The 23,848-nt window shown below is 26.2% G+C and overlaps 2 protein-coding genes across 2 annotated transcripts; one reads left to right on the top strand and one right to left on the bottom strand.

Annotated features, from left to right (window-relative positions):
- Nucleotides 1-350: 350 nt before the first annotated feature.
- On the bottom strand, nucleotides 351-2,576 carry LOC131172613 (FRIGIDA-like protein 3). The gene is made up of 3 exons (XM_058133886.1): nucleotides 1,486-2,576; nucleotides 1,093-1,265; nucleotides 351-1,013 (listed from the first exon to the last, which is right to left on the bottom strand). The coding sequence occupies exons 1-3, from the start codon at nucleotides 2,525-2,527 to the stop codon at nucleotides 522-524; spliced, it is 1,707 nt and encodes a 568-aa protein (XP_057989869.1). The 5' UTR covers nucleotides 2,528-2,576; the 3' UTR covers nucleotides 351-521.
- Nucleotides 2,577-6,346: 3,770 nt separating this feature from the next.
- On the top strand, nucleotides 6,347-6,712 carry LOC131172699 (B3 domain-containing protein Os02g0764100-like). Its single transcript, XM_058134212.1, has one exon. The coding sequence runs from the start codon at nucleotides 6,347-6,349 to the stop codon at nucleotides 6,710-6,712; it is 366 nt and encodes a 121-aa protein (XP_057990195.1).
- Nucleotides 6,713-23,848: the final 17,136 nt, after the last annotated feature.

The raw sequence follows: 23,848 nt of genomic DNA, 5'->3' as shown, positions 1-23,848 counted from the left end.
AGGATAATTTGTTTTTAATTATTATAAAAAAATAATCAACTTTGGATGGTAATTAATTACGTTTTGTACAAATAAATAGTGTAGATTATACCGTAAAGTTATGATTTCCTTTGTTAATTAATTTGGATGTACTTTCTATTTTTGTAGCTTTGCAAAAATAAATTAATGAATAATCTATTAAGGCCTAATTTTTGAAAATTGTTAAGTTATATGATTAGAGTCATGTTGTATTGAAAAGGGGTTTGGTTTAGCTATTAAAGACTGATTAATAGTTTTTTAATCTCCAATAGCTAAATCAACGCATTTGACATCAAGTACCAAGAATAATATGCAGCCTTCTGTTCAATGTAGATACTGAATGAATACAACAGATGGAATTCTTACCTGGTTTAAAAGTTTCATTTTAAACTAGCACTACATTGTTAACTAAAGGCATTGGTCACATAAGCCCGAAAACATGAAACTCTGCTACAATGGACAGCATCTCTAACAAGCTTTCTTACAAAACTAGCATTCAAGATTTACATATATGGCTGGTGTGCAGACCGTATACCAGCACCCATATAACTGCCATAATTAGGAGCTGCATCATACGACCCAGTAGTCCTGTCATCCTGAGGATAGTAGTACATTCTTTGATCAGTAGCTGGCTGGCCATAACTAGACTGGCCAGGAACTTGATAATTGTAAGGATTTGGACCAGCATGAGGATACCTTTCTGGCATTCCTGTATATGGTATCCTCTCAGAAAAAACAGGTGGACCTTGTCGCCCAGCAGCAAGGCCAGGGGGAGGACCTCCACGAAATCCCCTATATCCTCCATTAGCTCTTGGCTTCTTTGATTGCTGATGTTTGCCAAAATCCCCATTCCTCTTCTTATCAGACTTTGACTTCACCAATTGTGCAACCCTTTTCCGAAGTGGGTCAAGTGGGTAGTCAGCTTCAAGCTGGTACTCTTCAACACACCTGATAACAGCCTTCAGTGCTGCAAGCTCTTGCGCATTTGCATCACCCTGAAAAGAAATAAGTAATTTGCTATTTAAAAATATCGGGTAACTATTTATGCTGGCAGCATCTGGAATAGAAATGTACCTGTCCAGTAGCACCACCAGTGTTTCCACCCTTTCCTTGGGAGTTTCTCCTAGAATCCTTCAAGTATGTCCTTAGTAGCGGAACCGGAGGAAAACTTTCAGCAAGCTGGAAGGCATGAATAAATCGTACAGCTTCTATTTGTTTCCCATAGTTAATCAATGACTCAACCACACCTGTGCAAACATTGAGGCTAATTAAGCACTACACAAGTCTAGCTCAGTAAGCTCTACGAAAGTCCATTTAGTACGCAAGAGTTATAATGGACTGCAAGAGTCCATATTTCATGAGTAATTTAAAATACCACCAGTCATAATGGAATCAAGCATAAGAGACACCCATGGAAGCAATGGTCCACTCTCCAGTCTCAGGTCAGTTAATCAGAAGAACACCAACCTGGCATTTTGTGTGTTAACCCAAGAGAATGGCAGAGCTCAGGTGCTTGCCTGCGGCGAGCAATTACAAGGACAAGCTTGCAGAGTTCTTCTTCATCAAACTCCGAAGCAATTCTAAAAGTGGAGAGAAGCTGCAAGAATGCGTCTGCTTCCAATGAATTTCCATTGGTAGCATCAATGCCTGCACTAGCCAACTTAGGCTTCCACTCATCAGCAATTGCCTTGGCTTGCTGCTTTATTTCAGGGTTTAGAAGGTGATCAGCACCTGGGTCAATTCTGGCCAATAAGGCAGCCAAGGATTCCATGAACATTATACAGGATCTGCGCATGCCCTGAAGGGCAGCATCCTTTTTGTCCATTGGTTGGTTAGTTTCAAGAGGAGGATAAAATGCCTCCAGTGAATCCAACACCAAACGTGCTGGTTCATTTGCACTTTCTAGTGCGACAGAAAGTTTTTCACGAATGGCATATAGAATTTTTTGGTTCTCCATAGTAAAACTCAGTAGCCCTTTTGCATCCATCTGCTCGCAAAATTGCGTCAGCTCTGGACTTGGCTTAACACCAACAGCCATGGTTTCAGCATTTTCACCCATTTTAGAAGGAGAGTCCTCCCCTGGGGAATTTATGTCACCAAGAGAGCTGCTTACCTTGCTGTCTTTGTTGTCACCACCGTCAATGGACTCAGATATAGTTGGCTGGTGATTAGCTCGTGCCTCTGCAATGACAGCAACAGCATCATCCTTTAGTTCCTGCACACGATCTAAGAAATCTTGCTCTTTAGCAACAACAGCTGCCTCTCTTTCTGCAAGCAGGGCATGAATTTCATCTTCTTTCTCCTTGTACTCTTTCTCCCTAGCTTCTAACACTTCAAATTTTTTCTTTAATGTTGCATCAAGATTGCGAAAGTGAAGTTCAATTTCCATCCACTGAACCCTGTCCTCAGATGCATCCTTGAGGGCTTCCAGCTCATTTAGAGCTCTCCCAAGCTGTTCTATTAAAGAGGATGCGGTATGGTTTTCCACATCTTGCTCTGAATTAGTCATAGCTGTTCAAAATCCAGGTACTATGGACTTCAGCACAATTCACCAAAATATCATAAAGCCATAAGCAAAAGAAAAGTAAGATAAGTGATACAAACAGAATATAAATTGTTTTCAGTCATAAGGCAGCAAGCAACCCTGCCCCTCCATAAAATAAACAATATAAAGAGAATATGAACTCAAACTACACTCACCACTCTAGAGTTTAGAGCTATAGTTCCAACCATCCTTAACTTATGATCAATGTCTAATAGAAAAATTGAACAAGTCTCTTCTTTTACAGGGCCAATTTCAGATTTAAGTTTTTAGGTTCCAAGGCATTCAAACTCTCAGCTCCTCATGGCTTATATAGATTTAGTGTACCATCAAGTCTTACAGATTCTATATCTAATTGGAATGCTACAAACTGCAATTAAGTTCAACACAAGCATTTTTTATTGCATATTACAAAACCCACCATGTTCAGTATAACACTGTCAAAATTTAAAGGAAAAGAGGAAGGTAGGCGCAAGGGACTTTTAACACAAATGTTTTTATTAGAATTCAGAATGCTACCCACCTTCTACAAAACAATTTATACTCCAAACCTTAATGAAAATCATCATTAAGGAGGTTCAACCATAGAAATGAAAGAGAAGAATATTCCAAACCCTAATGAAATCATCATCAAGGAGGTTCAACCATAGAAATGAAGAAGACAAAGCATCCATCAACACAGTATGCACATTATCAAATGCATCTCCAAATTAGAAAAACATTTTCTTCCCATTTCATCTTTCCTCAAGCGAAACCAACAAAATACTAATCTAACATACTAGTACCAAACAATAATTGAGATTCTTCCTCCATTTCTCTATCTTGGGAACATTTCAAAACATTGCCTCGAATTGCAATAAAATTCCTCGGCTTTACAGTGCTAAGATTCTATTAGAAATATTTACCATCCATCGAAAAACCTATTCTTTAATTAATATCCTGCTCCAAACTCAATTCCAGTATCATTTGAATATGAGAACAACTTCTTTTCCAAAATCATTAAACTAAAGCCATTCATATTATAAACAAAACTATGGATTTGCAAATAAAAAAAATTGAACGAGAGAGATTCATATACATATAAAAAAAAAAAAAAAAAAAAAAGGAAACAGAGAGGGTACCTCAACAACAACAACAACAACAACACGCACAATGAAGGAAATATAGAAAACCCTAGAAGTTACAGAGTGTGATTTGCTGCAGATGAGACGAACCGACTCTTGTAGTTGCAGATAAAAAAAATAAAAAAGAAAATTAGTGGATTTTTTTTCTTCGTTTCTTAATTTTTCTATTCTAGGAATTATGAACTATATCATTTGGATAAAATAATCAAATTTAAAATTAATTTTATACATTTGTTTTTTCATGAGTTTTTAGATGCATTATATAATTTTAATATAATTATATTTTTATTAAAATATGTGATACATAATAAATTTATAATAATAGAATATATATATATATACAACTAAATATTATATTTATTTTTTAATTTGATTCCCATGGCCACAAATATTAAATGACCATTTATGAATTTACTAAAGGTACATAATACAATTTATGAATTTATTACAAACTATAAATATAATTAAAATAAAATATATTTTATTTTACAATAAAATATCTCTATATTATTATTATAATTATATTATTACTTGTAAAGTTAGGATTACTGTTCAAATTTCGTTATATATAAAGCGAACTCTTAAATTAAAAGAGAGTATAATTTTATCTAATATTTAAAAAAATATTTAACACATATTTTCTTAATATAATAAAAAAATGTAAACTTAATGAAGTTTATCCTATTTTCATATATGTATGGAGAGGGCAACTCCACCTTCTCTTTATAAATCTCTTATTCTCTGTTTGATATTTCCTTTACTTCGTTTGATCTTCTCTTTGAGTGACTAGTGATAAATGTTTTCTTTGGTGATAATTTATTCCTTTTCTTTTATGTTATCAGATTGTAGTGAATAAATCTTTAAATTATCTTTATTGGTAGATATTCAGTTTTTTTAGTGTTTTTCTCTCATTTAATGAAATTATTTTATTTCTTTTTATTATCGAATTATTTTATTTTTTTGAGAAAAATATTTTGAGGTTTATATCTTTTCTTCAATATGAGATTTAAATTTGGAGACAGTATAATAGGGTTTGTGAAGAAACTACATGCATGGTAGAATAAGAGTGAAGCTCACAATCTGACTATTGATCTACATGTTCTATCAATATTATCAAAATTTTTAATTTTTTTATAATATTTTATATATGAGTTGTTAGTTTTATTTATGTAAAAACATAATATATATATTAATACCTCCCTTTTATATTCTATTTTTAACTAATAAAATTCTCTCTCTCTCTCTCTCTCTCTCTCTCTCTCTCTCTCTCTCTCTCTCTATATATATATATATATATATATATATATATATATATATATTATCATATTTTCAGAAAAATTACTGTAGCCTAATATTAATGCATGAAATGCACGTTATTTCTAAAAATTTAATAACTTATATTCCTAATTTATATAAAATTCATTCGAATTTTAAATTTTATGTCTTTACTCTAAACTTTTAAAATTTTTTAATTAACATATATAAATCTTATAAATATGACAAATTTTACCATCAAAGCTTATAATTAAATATCTTTAAATTAATTAAAAATTTGTATTTATAAAAAATATTAATTATGAAAAATAATTAAGTTAAATATTTAAAAAGAAATTAGAAAAAAACACATTAATGGACGTGAAACATAAAAAAGAAAATTATAATTATTTTTTATTATAATTTTATACTAATTTTAGTATAAATATTGTTTTAATTAAAGTTATAAATAACCAAAAAAATATATTTTAAAAAAATAATTTTAAATTTCTAATTTCTAATAATTGCAAGTTGCTTTATTTAATTAGTGACATCATTCTAAAAAGAATAAAAATACATAAATATATATAATTAACAAATATTAAAATAAAAATTTTCAAAGCAAATGAATAGAGTTATTAGAAAAACCTAACGTTATGCGTCAACTTTCACGAAATATGAATTTATTATTTTTATTTTAAAATATTCTTATCCATTTATACTTTATTCTATCATTTTTTTTATTTTATTGTATTTGAGTTAATAATTAAAATAATATTATAGATAAATAATTAGATTAATTATAACATATAATTTTTATAAAAAATTAATTAAATTAAATAAATAATAATTTATAAATTGAAAAATATATTTATTTAAAAAATTAATTAAGTTAATATTAACATTAATTTTAATATTAAATCAGAAAGATGAAAATAACTACACGCAGACTAGCGCCCCCAATTTTTTGACAAAAGTTTCATGAGATTAATTTCCAGGCCAATTTAATTGTAAAAAGCTTTAAACTACCAATGACAAAGGTTCTCTTATCCTCTATGTATGTAATGAGAAAAATCTTCCAGCAAACACTCTGAATAAAAAAATTTTTAACCGTGCCTCCTCACCATGTTTAACGCAGGCCAACACACACGTCGGTTGTCCCTGATACCTTCAAGCCACTAATTAAGTCATTATCATGACTTTTGGTTTTCGGCGCCGATCCTTCGGGTTGCCGTAATATTTTGACAAACTATCAATGGACTTTCCAAGGCTAAATTATTATTATTTGATGGTTTTTTTTTATTTCCAAGTTTTTGTTGGGTTTAATTACGAAGGTTCTCTCACTCTATATATAAGGAGAAAAGTTGGAACCTTGATCATATGCTACAAATCTTCCGGCAAAGTAAAGATGCCTTCATCTACAGCTTCAAGTCCCTCAAACTCCTCATCATCACTGCCCATTTTCGGCAAATCACTAACCAAAATAGATGTTGAGAAGAAGCTGTCAGTCCCCACAAAGGCTTTGACACATTTGCCGAGTTTTGGAGACGGTCATCACTTATATATTGAAGCCAAGGACGACAGAGGTTTTTTTTGGAGCTTTCAATGCTCCATTCGCAGAAATGGACACCCAAAGTCTATTCTTTCTTCAAGGACTTGGCTCCCATTTGTTCGTTACAGGAATCTTAGAGTTGGTGACACCATCAAGTTGTATAAAGAGTATGATCAATTCAGTGGAGTTGGCTACAAGATTGAAGTGGAAATGGAGAACTAGTAATTGAAAACGCAGTGTTATATATCTATAACTATGTTCATGTAAAAAGACAAGTTTGTATCTTACCAGAGCACAACCAGACTCAATAAATTTTACCAATGGGTAATAGAATCATTTTTAGACTATGAAATTTTGAATTTAAATTTAATAAAAAAAATTACATATTTAATAAGTGGTCCTACAGGCTATGTTCCTCATATAGCAAAGTGAAAACAAAATAAGAAAAAAAAAATTGATGATATCATACGTGGTTGGATGAAAAATCAATAATAGAATATTAGTAAAACTATAGAATAATTTGCAAACGATTTATTAGGGGAAGTAAAATTTTGAAAATTCTTATCTAAATTGATTTATTATGGAATTAAGGTATAATTATGTAAAATTTACATATTTAATAAGTAAGTTTTTCTATACATCTTTTTTAATTTACAATTTTATAGTTTATTATGGTTTTTAATTTTATAGTTTATTATTAATTAGCATAGCTATTGTTTTCTTGAGATTTTAATTTTATAATTAATTTGTTTTCAAATTAATAAAAAAATTCTATTATAATTGAAGATTTATTGATTATGTGTCTAATATATAGTTCAACATGTGTATTTTATTTAATGAATGTCACAATCCATATAAAATATATTTTTTTAAATTACGTATATTTTTTTTAATTTAAAATGTAAAATGGTACGAATTTATTTTTATATTTTTTTAGATGCATGAATTTATTTAAATTAATCTAAAAGATAATTACAATAATTTCAATCAATAAAAATATTTTTTAATATAAAATTTTAATTAAAAATAAATATAAAATATATTTCATGTAATAAATATGTGCAACAAACAAAAATATTTATTTATTATATATAATAAATATAAAAATTATTCTTTTTAAATGTAAATTTTAAATCAATGAAGTATTTTATTAATCAAGTGAAATTTCAAAAACTATATTATAATTTATCATTAATTTTTCTATTTAACGTAACTTAGCTATAAATAAAAAATTAAAAGAATTAACCCTAATTATGATTTAGGGCAAAATGTTTGGTTTATCTATGATAGGTATGCCCATTCTCTCACACAATTTTTTTTAATTATATATATATATATATATATGATGTTTATTAATGGATAGGTTTATCTTATTTAACTTTAGGATTGCATTTAATTAATTGAATTGTAATTACAAAATAATTAAATTAATCAAAATCAAAAATATTTATTTAATTATTAATTATTATTGAACTAATCAAACAAAAGTTATAATATATAATTTATAATATTAATTTATGAAATATTATTAAAAATATTTTTATAATAATTTTTATTTAAATAATATGATATATATTTAGTAAAAGAACGATTATGAATTAAATATTATTAACAAATTATAAGATGTATTAATAATAAATTATAATTCATATATTAACTAATAAAAATTTAGTTAGTAAACTACCAAATTAAGTGTAATTGAATTGATGATCAAAATCATTTATCAAAAATTAAAAATTGAATTATCCTTTATCAAAATAACTAAATTTTATGTATTCAATTTGATTATTTAGTTATAATCGAATATTTATACTTGCTACTAATTAAACTGATTCTTTTATTAAGCATAATTATCTTATTTTAATTTTCATAAATAAATTTTTTAAAAAATGTGTTTATTTGTTAATAAACAGACATTTCTGTTATATATAAACAGTTATGACTATTAAGAGATGCATTTTTTAATAAACGAATATAACAATATCTGCTAGAAGATATACCGTTTGAATTAAATATACATATTTATTTTATATAAAAAGTTATAACTATTTGTATAAGTATCTGTTAATAAATAGACATATATATTACATAAACAGTTGTATCTATTGGAGATAGATAGATGTACCTATCTAGAAAATATACCATGACTTTTTATTCTCTATAAATATAGATGAATTTTTCAATTCAGAAATATACTATGTCTATTTCTTCTTCTCTTCTAGTCTCTCTAAAATTCAGTTCGTATAAAAAGTTTTTAAGAGAAATTTTCAGAAGTTATTGTCTGCAAATTTCAAGTTTTATTATATTTTAGAGGTATATTATAATAATTTTATAATAATTTAATAAAAATAATTAATACCTTAAAGATAATAGTTCGTCACGTCTTAAAATATATATTACACCCACAAACTCAACAATACAGAGCAACAAAGTTGTCAATAACTGCTGCGATACCAAGTACTAGATCAGGATCACACCCAGAGCTCGACAGTTACATTCTAGAAAAAAAAAAAAAAGAAGAAGAAGAAGAAGAAGAAGAAGAAAAAGAGAGAATTAAGAGTTAATTCTTTGCAAGAAATTATTGGGCTATCGATCCAGAGCATTATTTTAACACGTCAGCGCATTTAGTTCACACAGGCTTGGTAGGAATATTGTAAGATTTTCTTAATTTTTTTTTTTTTGAGAATCCAAGTGTTAGACGAGACGTTTTAAAAACTGAGGACGCACTAGGCTTTTTTTTTTTTTTTTTTTTTTTAATTTAGAAGTGAATTTATTTTTCTTTTCTTTTATACCCATTAATAAGATGTGCATGCAGGGTTGCGTATTCCAACATTTCACAGCTTTTTGTCTTAATATTTTTATTTATAATTAAAATCCTTAAAATTTTAACAAAACTTTATTAAAAATAAAAATTAATTTGATCAATTTCAATTCTAGCATCTTTCAACGAATTCTGTTCGAAATTATTAGTAAAATAATAAAATTTAAAAAATACAACATAAAAAATCAATTTAAAATTAAATTAATATTTTTAATTGCAAAAGTTTAGGTCTGATTCTATTTTTATTTTTACTATAACATGAAATCAAATTAAATATAGTTAAATTTTTAATTTAATTCTGATTCAATTGAATATTTCAATTTAGTTCTTTAATATTTTTGGTTTATAGTTCCATTTTTAACTTTTTCAATCTATTTTTGTCTAATTTTGATTAGCTCTTAAAAAAATTTTATATAATTTTTACCATGTGAAGTAAAATCTAAATCATTGTTGAGTATTAAAAATATTATTATCCTAAAATGGAAAGAGTTGACACTGTTTCTTTAACAGTACCATTACGCTGTTTCTTTATGAGTACCATACTATTTTTTTTTTTCAAAATTTAAAATTAAGGTATATTTTAAAGAAGCTAATATTAGGCATTCCAATTTTTTTTTAATAAGCTTGACAACTGAGTATGATACTATTGCTACATTCCTCTAACGTTAAGTTATTGAATCATCAAAGTAATTTATCTATCTGATATAATCTAATCTATTAAATTATTATGCTAATATTACTTTTAATTTATTTCATTGTATATTAATTTTGGTTTTATTCTTTTATTTTAATTTTTCCAATTCATTTGACTCTAATTACAATTCAAAAATTGAAATTCACCAATTATAGAAATAACTACAGAATAATTGAGATAAATCTCGTAATTTTTTTAATTTTCCTTTTCGTTTTTTTTTCAATTTATTGAATCCCTTCATTTTTTTAATATCTAGTTTTATTTATTTTCTTTAAATTGAGCTTGTATCTCACTGTTATTGGTGTAATAATTGACTTTTATCACCATTAATTTTAGTTTATATAAGGATTTGGATGGACGGTAAGGCTGAGGATTGCATAACACGTGTCAAACCATGTCCCAAGCGGACGGGCCAGCTGAAGAAATGGAGTTTTCTCTTTGCGTAGAAAATTTCTTTCTTTCCATGGCATGCTGAACTCACGTGTCATCAAATTTCTCTCGAGTTATCAAATTCTCGGTTGATTGGGAAAATGATTTCACTTAAATTTAATTGTATTTGAATTTCATCTTAGAATCCAATGCGGGTTAGCAACTTGCCAGACTTGGGATATAGCCATGGAGTGTATATTCACTATATATATATATATATATATATATATATATATATATAAAGCTATCAATTTCAACAATTAAATTTTAAGATAGGTTGATGTGATTTCTTGTAGTTGCCATTTTAGCTGTATACGTAAAGCTACTTTGAGCTCCATCTCGTCCTTTGACTAGGGCGGCTTTGCCGCCAGTTGCTCCAATTTCATCAACCTCCATTAACGACACTGCATTTTGACATGTAGGCAAAAAAGAAAACTTTGTGCTAAGAAAATTTATATTATGAAATTGTGAATTCATGTAAGTATATTAAATGAAATGATAAGTTAATAAAAATTAATTATATAAGTAATTTAATTATTAAATTTTAAAATAATATTTAGTAATTACAATTTTATGAAACCCATTTGTATGTTCCCTAATTAGATTTGGTTGAATACTTGACCTGGAAGCTAGATGAAATTAAGCCCCTTAGATCCCTCCCTTTTCCGCTCTCTTTTAAAATGAAAGGATTGATTTAATTTTAATAAAGATTTAGCTCAAATCTCATAAATCAAACTTAATTGCTAATAAGTTGCCATCCTCAGTTATCGGATTGCAACATTCCAAAATCTTCTAGTTATTGGGGCACATATTAGAAATCACAGCAGTGTTATTAAACCTATATTAGAAGTTGATTCAACAAAAAAGCCGAGTGAATGATGGTTTAATCAATAGCCAATTGTTCAGTGAGTCATTAAAATTAATTAAATATATATAAATTAATTAGCAATAATTAAATATAACACCTATTAATATAAATAAATAAAAATAATTAATTTTTACTTATTTAAAATAAAACTTTAACATTTATTAAATTATATTTACATAAATTTTATTAATATTTTTAAATTTTCTATAAAAATATTCAAGTAATATAATATATAAAAAATTTTTATAAATCTATACTTATCTTTTTAGTATTTATGAAATATTAACTATTTGTCAAAAAATAAATATATTAAAATAAAAAATATATGATTACCTAGTTAACTAAATTGATTTTGATTTTAAAAGCTGAATTATATATATATATATATATATATATATATATATATATATATATATATATATATGAGTCCTAAAAACCTTAAAACGTGTATTATACTTTTGTAATTAGAGATATGTAGGCTCTACACTTGTCTCGTTAGAGGATCCTGTGTATCAGAAATATCTTTGTTATAATATTGGATGCAACGGTCCTGTTATCATACGCATAATATTATAAAAGGGCACAGCCAGAGAGTACCTAAGAGAAGGAAGAGGCATAGCATGAGTAAGTTATGTGTACCGTAAGGGCTCCTGACTTATCTTGGAGAAGAGAAAAAAAAGAAAAGAAGTAAGGTTTACAATTTCAAAATGAGTAGGGTGTTGTAAAACTATTTCAGAAGAAGGAGTAGGTGTTTCATATAACAATAATTTTCACATAAATATATTAATTGAAATATTGCACAGCGTGTGGGTTTATTTTATTTTATTTTATTCATTTTATGCAATATAATTTTCAATGATATTCTAATAAGTAATATTAGATTATTAAATTATTTTTGAGAATTAATATTCAAATTAATGATGAAGTTGATTATTCATAGCCACTTACATCTCCCTCCGTCCAATTACAGCAGCCTTTTAAGAGTTTTGCATAAAAATTAAGAAAATATCTGAGTAGCGTTATTTTTATAAAAAAATATTAATAATTAATTAAAATATTTTTAGTAATATTATTGAAATATTGAAATGTATTAAAAAAATGAATGCATTGAAAATAATAATAAATAATGATAAAATTAAAAAATAATAATTATTAATTTTTTTATTTTTTAAAAATAAAAAAATAAAGAGGAATATTTTTTTTAATTATTTATTATAATGGGACGCGAGAGTATAATGTTAAAAAAATACTTTTCAAAATGTTTTAATGTATAAATATTTTAAAAAAATTTTCGCCACTTCAAATTTTTATCTTATTAAATTGTTAGGGATATGCAATATATAAAAAAAGTAAAAAAAAAAAAATTCTGCTTGGATGGCCCACCAAAACCAAAAACAATATCTTTTTTTTTTTTAAATAACAATGCCTTTTTAAGAACAAATTGACGTAATTGTCTTTTCTGAAATAATGGCCCACCACTCTCGCTCACGGCTCACGTAATACATCACACATGCTTTTTATATGGTTACGAATGTTCCCCACAGTCGCTTGACGAGAAAAGGATACTAATAAAGCAAATGCCATCTTTCCACGTTGCATCTCTCGCCAACTAGACGGGGAGCAAAAGGTGAATGCCCGTTTTTGGGTTCCGTGTAAATGAATGTTTTTGGATTCCGGAGCTGTATACATATAAAGAGACTAGAAGTTGAATCATTTCATGGGCAAGCTGCTTCAATGGCTACCATTTTCTCCAAACCACTAACCAAAACAGATATTGCTAAAAGACTAGCAATACCAGCAAGGGCCTTGAAACTTTTGCCAAACTTCGAAGACAGCCATAGAGTGTGTATCCAAGCCAAGGACCACGGAAGCTTCTTCTGGAGCTTCGAGTGTTCCATTCGCCGAAATGGGCATCCAAGGCCTGTTCTTGCTTGCAGGAACTGGTTGGCGTTTGTTCGTTTTTGGGACCTCAAAGTTGGTGACACCATCCATTTATACAGAGAGCATGATGAATTCACTGGAGTTGAGTTCAAGATTGTGGTTCAAGCGGCTGGTTGAGGTATATATGTGCTAATAAATCAACCAGTGAAGCTGCTTCTTTACTCGAGTTTTGCTCTGTAATAAATAATAATGTTCAAGAATGTTTGTTTCCTGTTGTTCTGTTTCTTGTGCTGTTTTGTGGTAATCCATATATTGCCACAGAAATCTGTTTCTTGTGCTCTATGTTAATATTTGCTCCAGTCCTGCTGTGTGATCAGTAATAATGTTGAGGAATGTTTATTTCCAGTTGTTTTGTTTCTTACTCTCTATTTTGTTATGATCCATCCATATATGCTGAAGAATTGTGTTTGTTACGCTATTTTGTTTGCTGTTCTTCTATATCATTATGCTTTGCAGTGAAAATCTAGCATAGTTTACGTTCTAGCTGGATTCTGTTGCATGTCCTCTGTTCCTAAAAGGATTGTGCAGATAGCAAGGATGGCCACATGTCCGGTTCTCAGGTTGTGGCGCCGGGTTTGGCTAGAGCCGTGTAATTAAATAAAATATAACTTTAAAACAACAATAAAGGAGCCACTAAATTCATTTGGCTTATATCGTTCCGTTTGTCATGTAAGTTTATTTTATTTTATATAAGATATATTTTAAGGACATTATAATAAGCATGATTAGATAATTATATTATTTTTGGGACTTGATATTCAAATTAATGATGAAATTAATTAGTCATACCATACGTATATAAATATTTAAACTTTTAAAGCGCAAAGGAAATCAAAATTGTGCATAAACCTTTTTTAGTCTCTTTTATTTGATATAATCTTCCCTTCACTTCAAGGTATTCTTCTCCACTGAAATACATAATTTCAAAGTCTCAATACTGATTTTAGTGTCCTCCAATAACAAATCATATAAACTCGTAGTGAAATTCCTAAAATAACTATATATCTCAACTTCTCTAGGTTCAGGGTAGTAGTTAAGTATTACAATAAAATTCAATTTCAACATAGTTCTAGTTATAATTTATTAAAGTAATCTTTATAAAAGTCGTTCCTTAATGTCATAGCTTTAATTACCATTTTAAATCACTCAATTTGAAGGTTTAGATCTTTAGTTATGACCAAAATATTAGTTACTACTCCTGAGTACTTAATCCTGTACTTTTCCAGTTTTCTAGATTTTACCTAACTTTGTATTTAATGTTTGAGCCATTTACGCTCAGAATTCGCACAAAATTTGTCTTAAATTTTCAAATCATTTTGAATCACTTAAATTAGAGATTTTAAAATTTTATTATATTAAATTATTAAAGATATACAATAATTTTATACTTTCTGAAATTAATACTTTTTTTTAATATTTAACTAATTTCATTCATTATTTATAAATTAAAATATTAAATTAATTTAAAAATAACATAGATTTTAATTTTAACAAAAAAACCACAAAAATTACTTTTATTTACCATCCTATATGTATGAGGGAAGGTGAATAGAAGGAATTTTTTGCGGTTATTTTGTTAAAATTAAAATATATTTTATTTTGTTAATAATAATTTTTAGATAATATGAGTAACTTTTATTTTGTTAGTAAAAGAATAAAATGAACATAAAATATTAAATTAATAAAAAATAAATATCTAACTCATCAAATAAACAACATTCTTATTAAATAGGAAGCAACTATCTATACAATTTCATTGACTATATATTGATTAATTATACTATTTATCTTTATATAGCATTAGAGTCTAACTAAATAAAATAAAATTATATCTAAATCCCAATAACTAGTCAATATTAGATTATTACTTTAAAATTAAAATGTAATAATCTTAAAAACTATTATACTGAAGAATACTAAATCAACTATATTTAAATTAGCTTATAACATTCTCTCCCTTCATTCAAATACAAACTCAAAACAATTTTTTTTTTTTTTTTTGTGATTTGAGCACTTCTCTCTATCTGCTAATTTTGAGTGGTCGAACACTTCTCTTCAGCTTATAAATCTATGTGTTAGAACACTTATCTCCAATTGATAATTTTATGTGTTGGAACACTTTTCTCCAACTGACAATTTTTATTTGTTAAAACACTTATCTTCATCTAATAATTTTAGTACACTTCTCACCAATTTCATATTACTGATCATTTTGGAATACTTCTCTTCAATCTCTTCATTACTGATGCATTTCTCGATATTTTTATATTTTTTTATTAAAACTTTTCTCGGAATACTTCTTTCCAACAATCTATAATAATTTTGTGTTTAAAAATTTATCTCATATACCCATAAGATCATTGAGGCTCTGATACTATTGTTAAAATAAAAATAAATACCGAAGAAACAGAAAGAATCTATTTATATAACTCCATTGGTTAAATATTGATTAAGTATACTATTTATATAGTATTAGAATCTAACTAAATAAAATAAAATCTTATTTAAATCTTACTCATTAGTGAAGATTAGATTACTTTAAAATTAAAATGTAACAACTTAAAGACTATTATACTGATGAACACTGAATCTTGAATTGGGTGCTAAATCAAATAAAATGGTTTATTTTTTCTCCTATTTCAGCCACTCTCTCACCTTTTCTAAACAATACCCCAATATATATAATTTCAACTTTTTATTTTTATTTTAATTACTTTTTAATTATTTAATTATTATTTTCATTAAAATAATTTTATTTTAATAAAATGAAATTCATTGTTCCAAATATTGATGATCTAATCAATGTTGTGGTTTTCCATTATTGGCGTTTTTATTTTAATTTTTTATTTTATTATTAAAAATAAAAATTTCCTTTTCAAATTTTACACTATATATATTAAATTTTATTAGTATGTCACTTTTTTTTAACTTTTTTTAATTATTTTTTCATTTAATTTAAATATTTTATTTTACTATTTAAATTTTTAATTTCTATTTATTAAAATTTTAAACAACATGAGTGTTGATATACTAATATATACCAAAAAGGCGCATGATTTAACGTTTCCATCCACATAAAAAGCGCGCGGAAATGAGTAAGCAGCTGCCCCCCAACTCATGTAATGATACCCCGAATAAGTAGCGATTGTGTGTGTTTGTATATCCAAAAGAGGGATTCTGCTTCCCTTTATGACTATATTCGATTGAACATGTGATCAAAAAGTGTTTTCTGTGTGATGAAAGCGATGGGTTTGGTTTTTTAGAAAATGGCTGTACAGTATTCACCAACATTCATGTATACAAGTTGACATGGCAACCATTTGGCCCACGCAAAACATCACTGAGTGAGAGTTGGACTTGTACGGGTGACTATATTTGTGGGGACACAAAAATTACAAGTCTTTAGAAAAAAATCACATCACTTAAAATCTAATTGTTAAAATCAATAAATTAAAAATTTTTTATTATTTTTTTTTTTGCTTAGAGTGATTTGATAAATAACCACGTAATGTAAAATTTACTTAAAACTTAATTTCACTCTTATATTTATTGAAAATTTTAATTTAATATATGTATATTTTTTTAAATTAATTTAAAATTTTTAATTGAAATTTAATTTAATTAAAAAATTTTAATTTCTTAATTTTTGAATTTAAAATTTTAATTTAAAATTTTAAAAATTAAATTTTTTAATTTTTTATTTTAAAAAATAAAAAATAGCAAATAAATTTTAATTTTTAAATTAAATTGACATTTTTAAATTAATTTAAAAAACCAAATTCATTGAAAAAGGTCACGAAGTAATTCAAATCAAAATAATTTCATTCTTAAATTCGATTAATCAATGAAGCAAATCGATAATAAATAAAAAATGATTAATTAATTAATACATTTTAATCCTTTTTCAGTAAGAGATTGAAAAAGTGAGAATTTAAACTTAAATTCGTAAAGTGAATAATATATCTTTAATTATTGCATTAAACTAAGATAATTCATAATATTTTAATTCACAAAACACACTGAACAACACAAAGGTGTTTACACCTTTGAATAGATAACCTAATAAAATTGATATAATATGATGGATTATTCATTATATATAACTGTTAATCATGGTAATTTATTTAAAATTTGTCATAATCAATAATTAAAATTAATTTGCTCATAATTTATTTACTAAAAAAATTTTTTTTTGACACACTTCAAAAATACGGAAGACTATAAAAATTTTTTCATACACAAAATATTTTAAAAAAAATTAAATTTTGAGTTTTTATAATGCAAATACTTGATAAATTATTAATTTAATTACATACTAATACTTAAACTTCATTTGTTATGGTTTTATTTAGATTTAAAATAAAATTAAAATTTCACAGGTTCAAATCAAAATTAAATTTTTTTTATTGAATTAAATTTAAAAATTTTAAGGGGCAAACAATATATATAAATATAATTTACACTTAAAATTATAATTTTGAAACTTTTAAGAGTAAACAGTAATTTAAAAAAAATCATTAAAGTTTATAGATAAAATTGTAATTTTGAAAACTTCTGAGGCCTGCCTACAACGTAGTACCGCCCCGCTATTCACCACATTAGAATTTGCTACAACAGTTCTTCTAAACAGAGGAAATCCCATCAATGTTTAACTCCTACAAAGGCCAAGACCTCAGTTGACAGACAAAAACCATTCATTTAATGGACCAATGAAGTAAATACAGAAAAAAAAAAATCGAAAGTTCAAAGAGAAAGAGAAAGAAATCGATAATTGATAAAACACATAACAATAATTGATCAGCAACGCTATTAATTCAGACAAAACCCTTTAAAATAAGAAATCAATACTAAAAAGTCATATGGGAAAGAAGTAATTGTATAATAGTGTCCTCGTCTTGCGTTGCAGCTCCGGAACTACTCACCATGCAGTTGCTTAAGCTGGGCACTGAGTCCATCATGTGCGCGCTACGATCATCAGGCCGATTCAAGCAAGGGACCATGGCGTCCATAGTCATAGTAGCAGGGGCGACTAGGTGCTGCGCCATTGTGCTTGAACTATGGGACAAGCTCTTCTGAACCACGTCCTAACCGGACCAGCCAGCCATCTCATTTCTCGGTTCACTTTTTTTTTTTTTTTTCAAATTACTTAACGCATAAGTTAGTATTTTATTGAGTTGCGATATTAATTAGGAATCTATATAATTTTCCAAGCGTCCATATTCAGCTTAAAGGCTATATTAAGTACTATTAATATTATTACAATTTCAATCATATCAACCTATCCTAGAATTTAATTGTTAAAAATTGTAGCTTTATAATAATAATAACAATAATAATATATTATAAATTTTAATATCACAAAAATACAATCGAGCTAAAAAATTCTATATATATATATATATATATATATATATATATATATTATACACACACACAAAAAGACGAACAAAATCACAAAATCTTATCAAAAAGTCATGACTCCTGAAAATAATCATAAATTTAAACATAATAATCAACTTCAGTATGGATTAAAATCTAATTTTATTTTTTATAATCCTTTTCATTCTCAAGGCTCATTTTTCAATTTAATTATTAAAATTTATTACTTTACTATAATATAAAAAGAATGTTAATGATAAGGAGAAAAAAAAAATATAATAAAATATATAAATATTAATGTTGCCGTAATTTTCTGTATAACCAGATGATGGATAATAGATTTTTGGGTAACCTGAAGCCAAGGAAAGGTGAGTTCAGCGGCTATCCAACAGTCATTCCAATCAAATAATATATTGAGATAGTGATGAAACAATATTTTAATTGTGTATTGAAAAAGAATGTACCTAAGTAGGTGTTTGAAGGCCTTTTTATATGATGATGGGCAATATTTTGACGTAATTTTTGGAATTATATATCAAATTTGAACTCATATATAGTTGTACATTGTAGAATAGTGTTGTTAATGTGATTTTTTATGAGAATCGTCCTCGTGACACTCTAAGATAGTTGTTTTATTTATGTTATTCTAATTTTTAATTACTTATTTATTAAGAATTCAAATAATCATGCTTGTATGGTCTTACCGATTCTTTTCAAATAAAGATTGACAACTCTTAAATCTCTATTCGGCTCTATCTTATAATAAAACTTAATTCTTATTAAATCGATAATAGGCATAGACTAACTCGAATTTTTAAAGTTTAGATTTTAGGTGAATCATATCAAATATAATTCTTGTTTAATAAATACTTTATTATTATGTTAATTTAAAAAAAAAAGAGAATAAAAATTTTATGCGTAATGAAATAAAAATATAACTTTAAAGGTTATATATATATATATATATAGCAACAATAAAAGAACCACTAAATATATTTCGCTTATATTTTTTTTCTCGTATAATAATAAATTTTTTTCATAAATATATTAATTGAAATATTGCACAGCATGTGAGTATATTTTATTTTATTCATTTTATATGATATAATTTTCAATGATATTATAAAAAATTTTAAAATGGTTTTCAAAATGTTAAAAGGAAATACTTTTCAAAATGGTTTAAAGTGTAAAATATTTTAAACAAATTTTCATCACTTAAAAAAAAAAAATCATGCTTGGAGAGGGCCACCAAAAGCAAAAACATTATACCTTTTTTAGAAATTCATAATTTGGAGATTGAATATTCTCAAACCGTTTCTCTTTCAAGGACCAAGAAGGCTTTGAGCAACGGCGAAAAAGACCTTGAGGCCCCAGGACACTTCAACCACGAGCAGTCCTATTTGGCCAGAGGATATAGAAGCGAGCAATTATCCGTCACAATGATAAGATATCTTATATAAAATAATAATTTAATAAAAATTATACATATATATATAAGTGAGTCTTTTAAAATTATAATTATTAAATAATTATTTAATATTTTTTATTTTTAAAATTTAATAACTACATTTATTTATGTGTAACACATTCATTTATTTATCATTTCATATGAATTTACTTATGAAAAATGAAGAAATTATATAATATAATAATTATTCAATATACGATGACCTAAATGAAATGATAAATTAATTAAAATCATATAAATAAATATAAACGAGTTTTACAATGTTTAGTTTTTCCCACTTATTCAAAATAGTTTTTTTTTAAATAATAACTACCTATTATGTTTAATTGTTATTCTATTTATTCATAAATAATAATTATTTTTAATTTTTATTTTTAATTTTACCCTTTTTAATTGCGTGGAGAGAGAAAATTTTATCAAAATTTCGCCCGTCCACCCACCCCCATTTTCAACATATAAATGCGCACAATCGCTAACAAAATTCCATGGTGCATTTGACTCTGGCTTGCTTACTCTCCCTTTGTTCCCTTTTGCTACATCTCATCGGCAACAGCAAAGCCGCTTCATGGCTACCAATACCATTTTCACCAAACCTCTAACCAAAACAGATATTGCTAAAAGGCTAGCAATACCAACAGAGGCCTTGAAACTTTTGCCAAACTTCGAAGACAGTCATCGGATGCTTATTGCAGTCAAGGACCATGGCGGATTCCTCTGGTGTTTCGAGTGATCCATTCGCAAAAATGGGCACCCAAGGCCTGTTCTCGCTAGCAGGGACTGGTTGGCGTTTGTTCGTTATTGGGACCTCAAAGTTGGCGACACAATCCGGTTCTATAGAGAGCGGGATGAATTCTCTGGTGTAGAGTTCAAGATTGTCGTTCAAGTGGCCGTCGTTATGATCCATCCATATATGCTGATTGTGTTTGTTAAGCTCTTTTTTTTCCTCTTCTTCTGTCTCGTTATGCTCTGCAGAGAAAATCTAGCATAGATTATTATGTTCCACCTGAATTCCGTTGCATGTCGGGCATATGGCAGGGATGCCCACTTTTCCCGTTTTGGAGCCATGTTTGGCTTGGGCTTGAGCCGGACCACCAGGAAATGGTTTATTTTTAATTTAGATTTAAGGACTTTTTTTTATTTGATTTCACTTCAATCTGTGTTAAATAATTAAAAATCTTTTATTTTTATTTTATTTTTTTAAAGCGATATGAATTGGGTTGGACCAAGAATTTGAATCACCAATTTCAATCAGATTTCCGGTTCATCAATTGGGAGACCGACTCTGTCCTTGTGGACACCTGCGAATCTGAACTTCTTTTGATGGCCCCCTCAATGGCCCAAGGACCAATCTAAACCAGCCCTTAATAGGAGAAATTATAAGATGTGCATGAGCAATAACTTTTTTTTTTTTTTTTTTTTAATGAGTAACACTTAATCTCTCGCATGAATGTACGTCTCTCGTGTAATTAATTTTAATATTTTTAATTCTTGTAAATTTATATTTATTTTTTAGTTAAATAATTGCACTATAAGCAGCAAGTCTTCTTTGCAATACCTAACAGCAAGAAAAGGGAGGAATTTTCTTACTCAATTCATAACATGCAATCAAGGAAAATTAATGCCATTGATTATGGCATACTTAGTTAAACAAATGGACTTAATGCATGCAAGAAATAAGACTATGAAGCCAGTGTGTAAGTGCAGAAGGAATTCTGCAACTAGTGTGGACATTCATCATGTGCAGAGGAAGAAAAGCTTAGAGTACAAGGTGATGGTTCCACTCTTTCTACATTCTTCGGAATACACTGATAGTAAAGTATATTCATTGTTAAAATTTATGATAACTTTAATAAAGTTTATGCTTCACTTTATCATATGCGTATATAAACAGAATGATATTAATTTATATTTTCTCCTCATTAGAATAATTTGATATTCAGAAACGTGTAACGCAACTAGCTAAAAGAAAAATTTTGAAGGAGTTTTATTTAATTTTATCAATTGTTAATACTTAAAAAAAAAAATGTTAGTGATAGCTACTAACCGTAATTTTGATTACTCTTAAATAAATCGAAAACCAAATTAATAAGAATCAAAATCGAAAAAATTCGATATTGTGAAAATCAAATCATATAAAGTTAAATTTATTTTACTATTTTGTTATGGTTTTGGTTTTTTTTAATAATTAAATTATGAACTATATCATTTGGATAAAATAATGAAATTTAAAATTAATTTTATACATTTATTTTTTCATGAGTTTTTATGTACATTATATAATTTTAATATAATTATATTTTTATTAAAATATGTAATACTTAATAAATTTATAATAATAGAATATATATATATATATATATATATATATATATATATATATATATATATATAAAACTAAATATTATATTTATTTTTGAAGTTGATTCCCATGGCCTCAAATATTAAATGACTATTTATGAATTTACTAAAGGTACATAATACAATTTATGGATTTATTACAAAAACTATAAATATAATTAAAATTAAATATATTTTATTTTACAATAAAATATCTCTATATTATAATTACAATTATATTATTGCTTGTAATTAAAGTTAGGATTACTATTCAAAAAAATTTTATATATATAGTACTTTTAAATTAAAAGAAATTATAAGTCTATATAATATTTTAAAAAATATTTAACACATATTATCTTAATATAATGAAAAAATCTAAACTTAATGAATTGTATCCTATTTTCATATATCTATGGAGAGAGTGACTCTACCTTCTCTTCATAAATCTCTTATAATGTTTTCTTCCATGATGATAGCTAATTTCTTTTCTTTTATGTTACTAGATTGTTGATAGATTTTAAGTGAATAAATCTTAAAATTATCTTTATTAATAGATATTCAGTTTTTTTTTTTTGATATTTTTCTCTCATTTAATGGAATTATTTTATTTTATTTTATGTTATTGGACTATTTTATTTTTTTAAGAAAAATATTTTGAGGGCATATCTTTTCCTCGATATGAGATTTAAATTTGGAGGTAGTATGATAGGGCTTGTAAAAAGATTATAAAGTAAAAGAAGAGTGAAGCCCACGATCCGACTACTGATCTACATATTTTATTAATATTATTAAAATTTTTAATTTTTTTATAATATTTTTTATCTGGGTAATTATTTTTATTTATGTAAAAATATAATATATTAATTAGTACTTCTGTTTTATATTATATTTTTAACTAATAAAACTCTCTATATATATATATATTATCATATTTTAAGAAAAATTACTGTAGCCTAATATTAATGCATGAAATGCATGTTATTTCTAAAAAATTAATAAATTATATTCCTAATATATATAAAATTCATTCAAATAATAGATTTTAATATATTTTATGTATTTACTCTAAACTTTTAAAATTTTTTAATTAACATATATAAATCTTATAAATATGACAAATTTTACCGTCAAAGCTTATAATTAAGTATCTTTAAATTAATTAAAAATTTGTATTTATAAAAAATATTAATTATGAAAAATAACTAAGTTAAATATTTAAAAAGAAATTAGAAAAAACACATTACTGGACGTGAAACATAAAAAAGAAAATTAGAATTATCTTTTATTCTAATTTTATTCTAATTTAGTATAAATATTGTTTTATTAACGTTATAAATAATAAAAAATATATTTTTAAAAAATAATTTCAAATTTCTAATAATTTTAAAGTTGCTTTATTTAATTAGTTACATCATTCT

This window comes from Hevea brasiliensis, chromosome 14 (assembly GCF_030052815.1).
Source record: "Hevea brasiliensis isolate MT/VB/25A 57/8 chromosome 14, ASM3005281v1, whole genome shotgun sequence".
Lineage (NCBI taxonomy): Eukaryota > Viridiplantae > Streptophyta > Magnoliopsida > Malpighiales > Euphorbiaceae > Hevea > Hevea brasiliensis.
Note: the sequence above shows the minus strand (reverse complement) of the source record. Positions and strands in the feature narration are given on the sequence as shown.

Bases quoted from the DNA above. Each gene is read 5' to 3' on its own strand.
- LOC131172699 (XM_058134212.1), top strand. From the start codon at position 6,347: ATGCCTTCATCTACAGCTTCAAGTCCCTCAAACTCCTCATCATCACTG.
- LOC131172613 (XM_058133886.1), bottom strand. From the start codon at position 2,527: ATGACTAATTCAGAGCAAGATGTGGAAAACCATACCGCATCCTCTTTA. The intron at 1,266-1,485 runs GTTGGTGTTCTT...ATGTTTGCACAG, and splicing joins GTTAACACACAAAATGCCAG to GTGTGGTTGAGTCATTGATT. The intron at 1,014-1,092 runs GTACATTTCTAT...ATTTCTTTTCAG, and splicing joins CTGGTGGTGCTACTGGACAG to GGTGATGCAAATGCGCAAGA.